Genomic DNA, 14,420 nt, shown 5'->3' with positions numbered 1-14,420 from the left:
TTAGTTACCCTATAGTGTAGCAGTTGGATACCTGGTTTCAGCCAGATTTCTGGTGTGGGAGGGTTCAGCTTTTATCCATACTGGTGTTTAAGGACAGGTTGAACTGGGCTCTGAGCATCTGGTCTAGTGGAAGGTGTCCCTGCCCATGGCAGAGGATTGGAATGAGATGGGATGGTCTTTAAGGATCCTTCCAATCCAAACCATTCTGTGATTTTATGATTCCTTTCAGCTGCTGCTGCTCTGAGTGGGAAATATACCTCAAAGCAACTTGCTGATTTGGGCTATCAGTGGCAATAACATACCTGAATCTTCCACCTGTTTTTTAGAAGGGGAATAATCTGCATGAATTCCCACCTAACACCTAACCCTTCTGTCACTGAAATCACTGTCACTGGTAATCCAATGAATTCTGTGGCAGAAAACCAGGAAACTGGACAATTCCTGCATCAGAAAATTGTATGTGGCCAGAAGTGAAACCAGTAATAAATATTACATTGATGTTTCCAGGCCCCAGGTGATTTTCAGTGTTTGTTTTGGATATGGGCATCCATATGTGGGAGACTGTTCCCAGCTATATTGTGTTTTCCTCTGTCTGTCTCTGTGTGGCACTGGTGCACTTTGAGAAATTCTTGAAGATGAACTAAAGATGTGGAATTTTGATGGATTCAACTGCTGTGCAGACATTTATAAACTATTGTAATTCTATTTTACTCAGTGCGTTCCAAAAACGTTGCAAAACTGCTGAACAGTCTTGACCTACCATTTCTACAATATGTACATTTTTATTTCTAGTATACACAGCCAAAGCAATTATAAGCTTCTGCTGCTGTTGCTTTATTGACTACATCATGTAAAAGCCTTTCTCACAAATTGTTCCATGACTTTTGCAGTTTGCAAGAAGCTTCTTCATCCAAAAAGTTGAGAAATAAAAACAGCATCTCCCATCACAGCCCTGCATGTGTAAGGCAGTCTATATTCTCCTCTCTTGTATGAGTCAAAGGGAAATCTGTTTTTCCAACATTTTTAGAATACACAGAAAATATAGCCTGTCTGCTATATCAAAACCTTTACATATTTTATATATAAAATATATTTATATTCCTAACTATTTAGGCAGGAAGGGTCACCTAGGGTGATTTTTGCAAAGAACTAACTGTCAGGTGGGCATTAAATACTGTTTATAGTTGCCTTCTTCACAAAGCTGAATTTAACCACAAACCATGTTACTGTAACGAGTATCTAGTTGCAACAGAGTTTACCCAAACAGGAGAGGATTCAGAGTAGCTGGAGTTCTGCTGTTTTTCTGCCTTCTGATACTAAGTATTCTCTACCTTTGGTACATAGTTTATGATGCTGGACTCCTGGTGTCAGAACCCGTCTGTTTCATTTTGCCATGTTTACTTTTGATTTACGTCTTTTAGCTACAGTTTTTCTGGAAGTAGCACACTCCCAGTGGAAATAAACTGGAGATAAAGGGGTGCAATCCTTCTACCTGGCCCCTAGGAAAGAGGGGTAATTTTAAACTTCACTGTAGGAAAGAAGGGATTTCACCACTACCTGCATGACCCAAAATGCCTCAATCAAAAGCTGAGACAGCCTTTAGATCTTGGCTTGGTTTGGTAAATGGTTATCACAACCACACCCTCTACTTTCTTAACTTGTTTACATGGATGTAGGAATATTTCTGAACATTTCCTTTAGCAGCTGATGCTAGAGTAGATGATATATATGAAAAGCTGTCTTTTGTGGGAACAGTAAGAACTGGTCTTACCACAATAATTTATTTTTTTAACTACCCTTTAGATCAGATTCCTGATTTACAATGAATTTCACAGAAGCCATCTATTATGTGGGAGAAAAGCTGTGTATTTTAACCTTGTGCAGTATTTTAGATAGATCTTGTGTACAAATTTAGCTGTAAGGATTGTAGAGAAGTAGGACAAAGAAAGACTCATCAGACAGGAAGTAATTCAGCCAATGGCTTAGTTTAAAACTCATCATTTTCTTTCTACTGTTGGAGAGTCAATAACACCTGGCTGAAATGCTCCATGTTTATTAGACAGACCATTGGCAGAGGGAGCAGTGTATGCTCTTTATACCCTACCCACTGAGAAGGGAAGCAAATGAAATTAAAATGTCTCTTTGACACTATCCATTAGCTTGGACAAGTCACTTTTCCAGCTTTTTGTCTGCATTTCCCTTCATGTCTCTGAGCCCTGCAAATTCTTTGGGTTGCCCAGTGCAGGTGAAAAACCAAGAAAATACATCATTCCTATTTTGAAGGTAAATCTCATCTGAATCTGCTGCATCCTACTGTAATAGTCTCTAACAAAAGTCCTGGTTATGGTGAAATTACTGTGACTGGAGTTTGTTCCCAGGCTTCCCCCAGCTTGGCCAGAAAGCTGCCACGGTGGCCAAAGATTCAGAGATTCTGTAAGCAACTTATGCAAGGTTGAGGAATTGGCTTCTTGTGGTGTGATGCATCCTTCTGCTAATTAAAAGCACATGTCCACAGAAGGAATGCAGCTCTTCAAATGGGAATTTCATGTAATTATGAAAGCAGTAGGAGATAAGAATAATTGTTTTCAGTTCCAGATATCCTGTCTTCTTCAGCACTGCAGGAAGATTAAGTGAAAGTCAAGGAAGGCAATAACAAAGTTCACATGCACAGCAGGATAACTGATGTTGACCAAAGTACTGGTAGGATCTAATGGAGTTCAAAGAAAATTCCTTTCCATATTCTCAGCCCCCAAAGAGGTTTCTCACAGTCGTTATAAGCACATCCATTTCATGAGCCTGACTGCCCACAGAGTGGCAGGTTTGCATGGCTGTCAACCAACTGGGCTGTAAACTGTGTTAATGAGAGGGGAGCTACAGCATTTATGTGAAATTGTTTGCTTCTCTGGCTTGACTGGCTTTGGGCTCCTTTTGGACTCCATTCCTCATCACAAAACACATACACTGCATGGCATGGTAAGGAAAATTTATAACATATTAAACACATTGAAAGGGTGCTTTCTGCAAATTTCACAAAGTGCAGTAAACTGACGTGTTGTGTCCGTGTGTGGGCTTGGGGATAAAATAAAAGGAAAAGTCAATGGAGGGTTAAGGAAAAGGCAAGAAAACCTAATTGAATAGGGAGCCTACAATGGCTGTACTTTGCCAGATTAGTGAGTCACTGTTTGCTGTGCTAAGGCCCAGGAGACTGTTAGAAACTCAAAGGAAGCCATGAGGTATTGCAAGTGCGTTTCAGTCGGCAGAGCAACAGTTATTGCTCAATTTAGGAGCAAACTGCTCTCTCAGTAGGCGCCGTGGGTTCCAGAATCACACACGCCTCTTGCTTATCAGCCCAGCTTTGGGGCTGCACTTCCCTCTAAGCAGCTGTGTTTAGACCCCAGGGAGGAGGTTTTGTCATCCAGGGCAAGTCCTAAAGGGGAGCTATGCATCACTGAAGCCTGGCAGTCCGAAGCTGTGAACCTGTAACCCCTCACTGCAGCTGTTGCTCAGCCCTGAAGTTTCCTCAGCTGTCTGCACTGAATTTCTACAGGTGCTGAACGTGCTGCTCCGGGTGTGTCTGCTCCTTCTTTTCTACATCCTCGGAGAGCTGTGGTCAGAGCACAGCAGGACCTGAAAAAGCAGAAGTAATCAGTCATCCCTTTTTTTAAAAGGCCAGAGGGATGGTGTCCAAGGTGTTTTAAACCCTTCATTGCCCAAGTGCTACAAACCCATCCTTGTAGGGGAGAGCCCACTGATCTCTCAGCACTAGAGATGTCATTCCCATCACTTCTCATTGCAGCTTTTGTGCTTCACAGCAAGAAGATGTCATTCCCATCACTTTTCATTGCAGCTTTTATGCTTCACAGCAAGAAATAAGAATTGGATGAGGTCTAGGAGAGTGACTTCTTTTAGCCTGTTGTTAGAGCATTTATTTGTATAGAAACATGAATTTTAAGCCCAGCTTTGGTGACTGTTTATGTGTATTAGAATAGCTCCTGAAAAGTCAGTTTCATGAGATATCTTATGTAAAACTTTCAGTATTTTATGTAATTCAGCAATGAAGTTGGCATGGAAAAATAAGAATGTGGAGCTGTGGATGGTGTAAGCCTGGGAGGGAGGTTCTCTGTCAACATAGGAGGACCAAACACTAGACTGGAAGGACTAGAGAGGAACTGATGTAATAGGAATGGGGTGAAGTTTAGGTCATGCACACATGTGCTAACAGCAAGAATTTCTGATATAAAGTGAAAAATGAAACTGATACTGGAGAAAAAGCCAGACATCCTGAACAATCAGAAGAAAATGATGAAATGTTAGTATTTCTAGTAGTCCAGGAAAATGCTTGCACTTCCATGGAAGAAGCTGGTAAGACATTGAAAACAATGATTGAAAATAAACCTGAGAGAGTTTAATTTCCCCTCTTAGGGCATTAGAGGGTTAATTGCCAAAAGAAAGAATAGCTGCTTCAGCCAAATAGTTACTCGTCCATGTGTAATTGTTATGAATCCATGCAGCTAAAAACAAGGTTCCTAGATATCAACAGAATAAGGCTTGTAGTCTCCAACAGGAGGAGTAGGAAACCTGATTTTTTTGAGATGGAACTTGTCAAGTCTAATAAAGATATTACAGACACAGCTGCCTGCCTTGGGAAGGACCAGACAATGTCCAAGAGATCCTGCCTAATGAAATTCCCCTCTGATCCAGTTTGTTTGTCATTTTTGCTCAAATGCTGATGTATTTGATGGGAGCACCAGCGAGTGGGGGGGAAAAATTGACAGTTTCTTGCATAAAGCTGTGGAGCTTTTTCAGAACCTGGCTGATTGGTCTGGAGGAGATGAACCCTTGGCAGGGTGTCCATCACTGGGCAGTTCTTAATGATGCACAGGATGAAATCCTGGCCCCTGTGGAGCTGATGGAAGTTTTGCCATTAATTTCTGTAAGGCCAGGATTTCACCCTGGAAAGGGAGGCAAAAGTACATGCATGCTTTCGGAGACAGAGTGGCTGATTAAATACATCTGGTGCACTGCTCTTTTATCAATCATTGATAAAATTGTGTCTTTTAAATATAAACTTTGGGTGAGCTTAACCACAAAATTCAAACATGTCCTTTTACAAGACTTAAAAGCATAATTTGTCTGCTTTTTGTCTGAAATAACAGAAATCATGTTAAAAAATTAACACACACCCACACCCATCCACTCCAAACCCCTGTAGTATTTGATGTGCTGCAGAAATGTGCAATTAAAGCTTAGAAAAGCCAGTTAAAATATTTCTAAATGATTTATAAAACTTTATCCTCTAAGAATGCCAACTGAAGCTATGTTCCTCTTTTAATATCTGAGCAGTTGAGCTAGGGGTTCATCTGGATTTTGACAGGGACTGTGATTTCAATGACCCCAGCACGCCTGACGCAAAAGGGGCTGTAGCAGGGCAGAGGCGGCAGTAGCAGGGCAGAGGGGGCTGCGGACGTGCCCCCACCCCGTGTGTGTGACTGCCGTGGGCAGGATGCGATGCGGAGCCTCCCCTCTTGCTGTCCCCGCCGTGCGCATCCCTGTGCCGGACAGTGGGCAGTGTCCCTTGCCGGGCTGTGGGCTGTGGGCAGTGTCCCTTGCCGGGCTGTGGCAGTGTCCCTTGCCGGGCTGTGGCAGTGGTCAGTGGGCAGTGTCCCTTGCCGGGCTGTGGCAGTGGTCAGTGGGCAGTGTCCCTTGCCGGGCTGTGGCAGTGTCCCTTGCCGGGCTGTGGCAGTGGTCAGTGGGCAGTGTCCCTTGCCGGGCTGTGGCAGTGGTCAGTGGGCAGTGTCCCTTGCCGGGCTGTGGCAGTGTCCCTTGCCGGGCTGTGGGCAGTGGGCAGTGTCCCTTGCCGGGCTGTGGCAGTGGTCAGTGGGCAGTGTCCCTTGCCGGGCTGTGGCAGTGGGCAGTGGGCAGTGTCCCTTGCCGGGCTGTGGCAGTGGGCAGTGGGCAGTGTCCCTTGCCGGGCTGTGGCAGTGTCCCTTGCCGGGCTGCGGCAGTGCGGGGCGGAGGCAGAGCCCGGCCCCGTGGCCAGCCCAGCCCAGCCCAGCCCGGCAGTCCCGGACACCCTCCCCGGCCCCCCCGCCCAGCGGGACCGTCCCGCCGCCGCCCCGCCCGCCGCTGAATTTGCTCCGGTCCCTTAATTGTTTCGCTCTCACCGAGAACTTTGTTTACAGTCCCTTGTGCGGGCGAGCTGCATCCCCTCTTATGCTGGCTGCGGGCTGGTGGCCGCCGCAGTCCCGCCCGGCGGCCGGGAGGTAAGGCACGGCTCGGCTCGGCTCGGCTTCGCTAGGCACGGCTCGCTACCTCACACTAGCCCATGCTGTGGCATGGACTAGCACGGCTCAGCTCGGCACGGCTCCGCTCGCTGGCAGCCCCGGTGCCGCACGCCCCGCGGCCGCGCCTCCGCCGGATCCCGGTGCCTGCAGAGCTCCGGCTCCCGGTGCCCGGTGCCCGGTGCCCAGCTCCCCGGGGCTGCTCGGCACACCGGGGATCGCTGCTCCCTCCTGCCCGGCACAGGGATCTCTCTCCCCGCTCACAGCAATCGCCGGAGTCGCTCCCCCAGGGCAGGTCGGGTGTCCCGCGGAGCGCTCTCCGGTACCGGAGCTGTGCAAGGCTTTCCCCTCTCTGCTCTCCGGTACCGGAGGGCTGTGCAAGGCTTTTCCCTCTCTGCTCCCCGGTACCGAAGGTGCACAAGGCTTTTCCCTCTCTGCTCCCCGGTACCGGGGGTGCACAAGGCTTTCCCCTCTCTGCTCTCCGGTACCGGAGGTGTACAAGGCTTTCCCCTCTCTGCTCCCCGGTACCGGAGGGCTGTGCAAGGCTTTCCCCTCTCTGCTCCCCGGTACCGGAGGGGCTGTACAAGGCTTTCCCTTGTCTGCTCTCCGGTACCGGAGGGCTGTGCAAGGCTTTCCCCTCTCTGCTCCCCGGTACCGGAGGTGTACAAGGCTTTCCCCTCTCTGCTCCCCGGTACCGGAGGGCTGTACAAGGCTTTCCCCTCTCTGCTCTCCGGTACCGGAGGTGTACAAGGCTTTCCCCTCTCTGCTCCCCGGTACCGGAGGTGTGCAAGGCTTTCCCCTCTCTGCTCTCCGGTACCGGAGGTGTGCAAGGCTTTCCCCTCTCTGCTCTCCGGTACCGGAGGTGTGCAAGGCTTTCCCCTCTCTGCTCCCCGGTACCGGAGGTGTACAAGGCTTTCCCCTCTCTGCTCTCCGGTACCGAAGGGCTGTGCAAGGCTTTCCCTTCTCTGCTCTCCTGCAGAGCTGCTCGGGGACAGGCGTGGCAAGGAGAGTTTTAGCCCAGGTGTGTTTGTGGAGTGTAGCGGTCGCGTTTGGAAGTTTTGCAGTTGGCACATAACGGAGTTGGCTCGTGGAGGGGCTGGGTTGGCTCCCATCCTACAGCCCGGCTAATGTCGGGAAAACGAAAAAGGTGCGGGAGTTTAAATCTGTTCTTGATTTTACTTAAAAACTTGGTGAGAGAAACTTACTGCATCCTGAGGCAGCTGGTATGGAGGCAATGTGTTCTTCTCCTGCCTCTGTAGCTCAGGGCATGGTAAATCTTGTAAGTACAAATTCTGGTTTTGTATTTCCAGCAGTGTTCACCTGGGGCAGAGCTGCGGGATTGTGTTGAGGATTACTATAGTCGGTTGAATTCTGAATGAACTCAGGCTCTCCTCTCGGGACAGGAGGACTCCTTAGGGTATTTTCCATAGTCACTTTAATGCATAGCCATAGTGTGAAAGTGTGAGCATTATGATTTTTTGGGATTTTACCTAAGCAAAAAAGGGTGCCTGAAATATTGTGTAAAATAGAGAGAATCCAGAGCTTGAAAGTGGAAAACTCAAATGTGTCCCACTGGTTGTGAGTAAAACGTGAAAAGAGGAAAGGGCTGTAGTGGCTCTTTGCCCTTGCACAGAGATATTCCATATGTGGGAAGCCTCCTGAGAGAGCACCACATTGAAATGATTCCGAGTTAAAATGCTGGAAGCTTCATGTACAGATTTCATGTGTTTCTGCTTCTCAGTTTTGTAGCGAGGGAGGGAAGGAGAAGGGAAGAAATTCCACCTCTACAAAGTTGCTCTGCCAGAATTTTTGATGAAGACGTTGATTTAAAATAAAAATACCTAAACTGTGTGCAGCCAGGGATAAATACAAATAAATAACTGACAGAGCAATTAATCTTTTCCAAGCAAGATGCTGGCAGAGTGGCTTAGGGGGCACAGTTGTGCTGGGAAGAGCTTTCAAACAAATGTAACCTTGCTGAAATCCAAGTGAAGTTGACTGAGAACACATTTCAGAGGTCTGTGTTTGTTTTAATGAAATCTAGGTTATTTATCTGAAGTCAGGATTTTTTCCCCTGCATTTCCCTCCAAACTTTTCAAAAAGTTGAACTAATTGCTAACTCTTGTGGAAAAGAATATAGTCAAGGAGATAAGCAAGTAGACTTCCTTATTATTAGCTAACTTCAATAATCAGCTAAATATACTTTGGCAATGTCACAGGCTTATTCCAAGGATCTTCTGGAGAACAGCAGCAGTTTGTGCATGCAAATATTTGTGTCTGTGAGGTGTTAGCAGGGTCTAAATAACTTAAAAACAGAAAAACCCTTGAAGTTTATCATTATACAAACTTACCCTCATGAATTTACTCTCATCCCCTCTTAGGACTCCTGCTTCTGTGCTGAAATGAACTTCCATGATCATGCACTTCTAGAAAGGGATTGTCAAATAAGATTAGCAACATAAATCTCTGCTGCTTCATGAGTTTTACCCAGCTGCTTGGTGATTTCACAGCTGTTTCTGCAGTTGATAACAATTTCCATCACTCTGCTTTCTGCAGTCATCACTGCCCTGCTGCAGGGTCTGCCTCGTCCCTCTTGGAGTTACAAATCTTTGTTTTAAAAATCCAGTAACAGAAATGAACAACAGTAAATATAATGGACTTGTGTTTATTACAGAGAGTTCTTGGACTGTGTAAATCTGCCTTTTTTTTTATTCTGAGAAGAGCTTTTGGGATTATATTACTTGGGTTTTCTTATAGTGGAAGAGATTTAACAGGTTTTTTTACTGGTAAGTGTGTTGCCACAGTTCACAGCTAGGAAATCTGGGAACAGGGAGATGGAGTGATTTGCTTAAAGAAATTGGACAAATAGAAGAGAAAAAACTCCCATATATTCTGAATCATTATTCATACAGGTGAAATGAACAATAGAAATTAAGTTAAATAAGATTTTTATCAGCAGTATTTCTTGTGAATTGCCTTTTCCTGCCTGGCTCTTTCTGAGGGACTTGACTAGGTTGTGATACTCACTACTGAGACGTCACATCATCAAATGAGAATATTACATTGGACCAGAAATGGGTGGCTGCTTCCAAGAAGAGGCAGAAGCCACCAGGAGAGCCAGAGGGAGAACATCTCCTGCTTTGGTTAGGTTAGGACCAGGAGTCAACCCACAGCAGGAGCTTTACACTCATGACTTTTATTCTTTAGAAGCTGATAAATATCCAACAACTTTTCTTGTAGGAATCTTCCATGCTAGAATATTGTCACCTCCAGTTCATCATCCAGCAACATCTGGCACTTCAAAGACTCGAGCAGCTCCTTGTGCCTTGAATTTCATACAAGACATCTTCAGAACTCTCCCTCTGCTTTCTGAGTCAAGGATCTGTTACCATGGGTTTCTCCTGGATCTGGTAGGTATGCATGCTGATGGATTTCATGTCTTTTTGATAAATCTAAACTTACCTTTATTAGTGGCTAAAATTTTTCGCTCCCCTTTATCCAGGGTTGGCCACAGATTGCCACAGAAGCACATTCTTCCTCCAACTCAAAGTAGCTCCTTAAGATAGTCCTTGTGGTGTGATCAGAGAGGATGCTGGTGTTGCTGGGTATCTTTGCCTAAATTTCTTACCCTGAAATTTGAACCAAATCACCTGTTGGCTTAAGTCAAAAATGACTTTGCTGGCAATGAGGATCCAGCGCCCTTTTTTCTAGGGCTGGATACCTTTGCTCACACTTCAGATAGGTTCTGTTGTTTATTTTATTTAATAGCATTTCAATAGAGGGTTGTTTATTTGTTTTATATGAATGCCTGCCTTCTTACATCCTATTCCAGACAAAAACTGTGCTCCTCAGAAATCAGTGGGTATTTTGACAATGACTTAATTATTAGAGATTGGAATTTATTTTTTTTTTATTCCTATTAGGTTTGACTGTATAAATATGTCTCCTTTCTTCATAAATCTCTGTACAAGAGGTCTAGGAGGTTTTAATGCTCATTGAAGATGTATCTGAAGCAGAGGGACAAGGACTTTAGAGACAGGAGGAAATACATTTTGATTAAAAGTTGGGGGTTTTTTTTCGGAATAATAATGCTATTATGGGCTTTTGCATGTTATTTGGAAGTTTCCCTATTTCAGTGACTGTTGGAGTACTTGGATTTTTGAATAGTTATTACAGCGTATTTGAGCCAAGAGACCTTTTATGTGCAAAATAGTTAATTTTTTTTCTCCCTCAAATTTGATAATAAAATGTTGTACTAATTGGATGGTAAGATCAAAAAAAGGTGACATTTGGGGGCCACATTGCTACGTTGTACTGAACTTCTGTAACATTTTATGGGTAAGTAATGCAACAACAAAATGGCACCAGTGTCTCTGCTGTGTCAGTCATTACTGAAAATACAGAACTTGGGCTCAGTTCACATGGGAACAGATCAATGACACCCAAGAGCAAAGCCATGGCTTTCCTGGGCTCTTTCTGTCTGATTTAAAAGGCATTTAATCATGCATTATGATCCAAAGAATAAAGCTACTGTGCAGATGGCTTTTGATTGTCTCTGAGGGTAGGCACTCCAAAACTTCACTAGGTTCCAGTGCTGTTACCCCCACAGTAAACAGTTTTCCCTGATGATCAGAGTGTTTCAGTGTGTGCCTGCTGTCTCTTGGGCTGTCAGTGTGAGTGCTTGGCTGTGTTGTGTGTTCTCAGCAGGGACAGGCTGCTCTGGCAGGGCTGAGCCACAGGCAGCTCTGCACAGCAGGTACAACAGGGAGTGAGCACTCTTCTCCAGAGCAGCAGAAAAAAGCTTTGGCAAACCTGATCTGGGCTTTCCTTCTCAAGGGTTCAAGAAGATTTTGTATACAAACACTCCATATCCAGCATTTAGCCTGTTTGTGCCTGTGTTTTTTTAAAAAGAGTGAAATCCTCTTTCTTGGAAAACCCACAGTCAGTTATAGGAGGTACTGAGATATAAAACCAAAGGCTCTCCACAATGTGCAAATATATCTTAGCAACAAGGGTGGAGTGGTGGGAAAGGAAAAGGAGAATACAAGTATCTGGCAATTAACTTCCTACTCACAGATGTGAAGGTGATAAAAGTGATAAAAGCATTACTGCATTGCCAACACTCTTCCTTGTTCTGTGAGCTGCATTATCATGCTGCTCACAAAAGCAAAAGTGGCACAGCCCACGCTGGAGTGGTGGAGGAGTCCTGGGAGCTGCTCACAGCAGGAAAAACAGTGGCTTCCCAGTGGATCCCCAGTGATCCTCCAGTGGCTCCCCAGTGGATCCCCAGTGGATCCCCAATGGTTCCCCAGTGGATCCCCAGTGGATCCCCAATGGTTCCCTGGTGGATCCCCAGTGGATCCCCAGTGTTTCCCCAATGGTTCCCCAGTGGATCCCCAATGGTTCCCCAGTGTTTCCCCAATGGTTCCCTGGTGGATCCCCAGTGGATCCCCAGTGGTTCCCCAATGGTTCCCCAGTGGATCCCCAGTGTCTCCCCAGTGTCCCAGTCTCTGGAGCCTGTGTTGGGGTGCACTGAGCTGGGTCCAGGACAGCACATCTGTGACAGCCTGGGGGTTGGCAGAGCTCACAGCAGGCCCAGAGTGAGCCCACATCAGCAGAGCCCTGGAGACAAGGCTGAGCCCTGCCATGGCAGCCTGGAATGCTGGAGGGCCATGGGCTCCTCTTGCCCTGATCAGGTGGACTCTGATTATTCCCTGGGTTCCCAGAGCCAAAAGGCATTTGCCTCCTGTGCAGATGCACTCAAACTGTGCATGCTGTCAGGACTGAGAGTGTGTTTACAGTCTGGAGACAGGAGAAAAACAACCTGCTGTATCTGAGATGAGTGAATATGATGGTAAATCTCCCTCCCACACAGTAATTCCATGGATATAATTTCATGGATTTACAAGAGACCCATTGCTTTTTGCATGAAGCCAGTGTGAATGGCAAGCTGTCAGTCTGGCACTGATGTTGCTGTAACTGGAGTTTCACCAGCCTTGAGCTGAGCTGAGTGCAGGAATCTGCATCCCCACTCCCCCCACATCTACACCTTCTCATGACCATTTGAATTTTTCCCTAGTAGCACTTGCACTGAGAGAGGTTCGCTGGTCATCCTAGTTTTTTCTGGGCTAGACCATGCTATTGTGATGTGCAGTGGAGAAAATCTGAGTAATGTATTGTGTGTAGGTGTATAAACAAACTGTGTGGAAAAAGTATGAACAAAAATCAAAACCGTGTGTGAACTTCACCTCTTTGTGAGAAAATGTAATGCCATTGAAATCTAAATTATGCCCAGAAATATTGACTTTAGGATGTAACTTAATGTAGGATTTGGCCCACAACACTTTACTGTTGGTGTGTGTCTTGGTCTGTGACTCTGCTCTTTCTGGCATTTCCATAACATATTGTTGACTACTATAAGGAGTGATCCAGATCCTTCACAATCAGTCGTGTCACTCTTGATCTTGTGCATAAATCCCTGTGGGGTCTGAATGCCTGGTTGTTTGTGATCACAAGGGGATACTCCTGTGTCCCCATTTGTCTTATAAATAATAGGTGATAATTCATGCTCTTGTCTCCCCAGTGCAGCATGTGCTCAGCAGAGCCTGCTCTAGCCTAAGGACGGGCGAGCCAAGACAACCAAGATGACAAACGATCCTATCAAAGAGATCCTGGGCACCCCGAAGCACCCTGACTCTGCAGGCACAGAGAAGAGCAACAACAATGACTGTGTGATAACCACAGTCCCTCTGGTCAGCGAGTGCCAGCTGACAGCAGCCACGGGGGGAGCTGAGCTCTCCTGCTACCGCTGCACCGTCCCCTTCGGCGTGGTCATCCTGATCGCCGGCGTCGTGGTCACTGCCGTGGCCTACAGCTTCAACTCCCATGGATCCATCATCTCCGTCTTTGGGCTGGTCCTCTTGTCCTCAGGACTCGTCCTGCTGGCTTCCAGCGTTGTGTGCTGGAAGATCAGGCAGCAGAGGAAGAAGGCAAAGAGGAGGGAGAGCCAGACGGCGCTGGTGGCAAACCAGAGAACCTTGTTTGGCTAAAGGCAGCCCAGAGAAGGCTGGACAGAAGGCAGAACCTTTGTAAGTCAACTTGGATATTTATTGGAGACATTGCAGATTTTAATTTAACTGTGGAAACGAACTGAAGTGAAAATGGAATGGATTAAGAAATACTTGTAAAACTCTGCAAGTGCTCTCAATGTATTTCTTACTGCAGACTTGGTAGTGACTCTTTCCAAGACAGAGGAAAACTCATTTTTCCTTCACAGAAAACTGTGTCACATAACTGCAGCCATCCTAAGTGCATTCTCCAACATGCTGATCGTGTTGGAAAGGGAACTTGTGGGAACTGAGAAAATAATTTGAACTGTCTTGAAGTGCAAGAGGTCTCCTTAAAACACTGACATTTGACCAAGGGAGAAGTCATAGCATTTGAAGTGACTACAGGCTTATGGCCAGAGTATTTGAGACTTAAACTGTAGTTTAAAAAAAAAAAAAGCAAAAAAAAAAAAAAGCAGTATGAACACATTGCAAATAGCTCAATAAGCTGATTCTTATATTTTATGTAACTTCCCCCTCTCAATATCTGTGGTACTGTCTCCCTTTTTTAAACCAACTAATATTGATTTTGTTTCACTATTGAATAGAAATCAGTAAAAATGTGTAATTATGTTGTTTAACCTAAATAATGAGGTATGATCATAGCTAAAAATATGAGACTTTTTTGTAAATTAAAGTGGTCAGGTTTAGCACTTTTGATTATTTTGCTATAAAACTAAAAAATAAATTTCATTAAAATAATATCCAGTGCTGCTAGACCTTTAGAAAATATTTCTTTATTGCAATCAAGATAGCTTGTATCTTCAACTCTGACTGCATTATATTTCTATTTTTGTAGAACAACCCCTGTGACAATAACTGTGATCACATGTACTGCTGATCTCTTACAAAAACCTCTGCAGCCTGTGGACTTGGGTTTGATAGCCCAGCCCTCTGCAGCTCGATTAACAGCTCTGTTATTGAAAATTCATAGCAGACAGCCCTGCAGACACTCACTGTCCCAGGCAGTTTGAGACATAACTATTAATAATAACCTGTGGAAGCAAAGCTATGTGTAGTGTTTGCTGACTGA

The 14,420-nt window shown here is 45.5% G+C and overlaps 1 protein-coding gene across 3 annotated transcripts; it reads left to right on the top strand.

Moving 5' to 3' along the window:
• The first annotated feature begins 6,110 nt into the window (after window positions 1-6,110).
• On the top strand, window positions 6,111-14,089 carry TMEM100 (transmembrane protein 100). Of its 3 annotated transcripts, none has more exons than XM_033077095.1 (3): window positions 6,111-6,263; window positions 9,522-9,691; window positions 12,870-14,089. In XM_033077095.1, the coding sequence occupies exon 3, from the start codon at window positions 12,926-12,928 to the stop codon at window positions 13,328-13,330; it is 405 nt and encodes a 134-aa protein (XP_032932986.1). In that variant the 5' UTR covers window positions 6,111-6,263; window positions 9,522-9,691; window positions 12,870-12,925; the 3' UTR covers window positions 13,331-14,089. The 3 variants fall into 3 exon arrangements, with proteins under 3 accessions (XP_032932986.1, XP_032932984.1, XP_032932985.1); XM_033077093.2 differs by having other exon boundaries at window positions 12,865-14,089; XM_033077094.1 differs by lacking the exon at window positions 6,111-6,263 and adding an exon at window positions 7,541-7,560 and having other exon boundaries at window positions 12,865-14,089.
• Window positions 14,090-14,420: the final 331 nt, after the last annotated feature.

The sequence above is a fragment of the Catharus ustulatus genome, chromosome 20 (assembly GCF_009819885.2).
Source record: "Catharus ustulatus isolate bCatUst1 chromosome 20, bCatUst1.pri.v2, whole genome shotgun sequence".
Classification (NCBI taxonomy): domain Eukaryota; kingdom Metazoa; phylum Chordata; class Aves; order Passeriformes; family Turdidae; genus Catharus; species Catharus ustulatus.
This window is presented reverse-complemented; position numbering and strand designations above follow the sequence as displayed.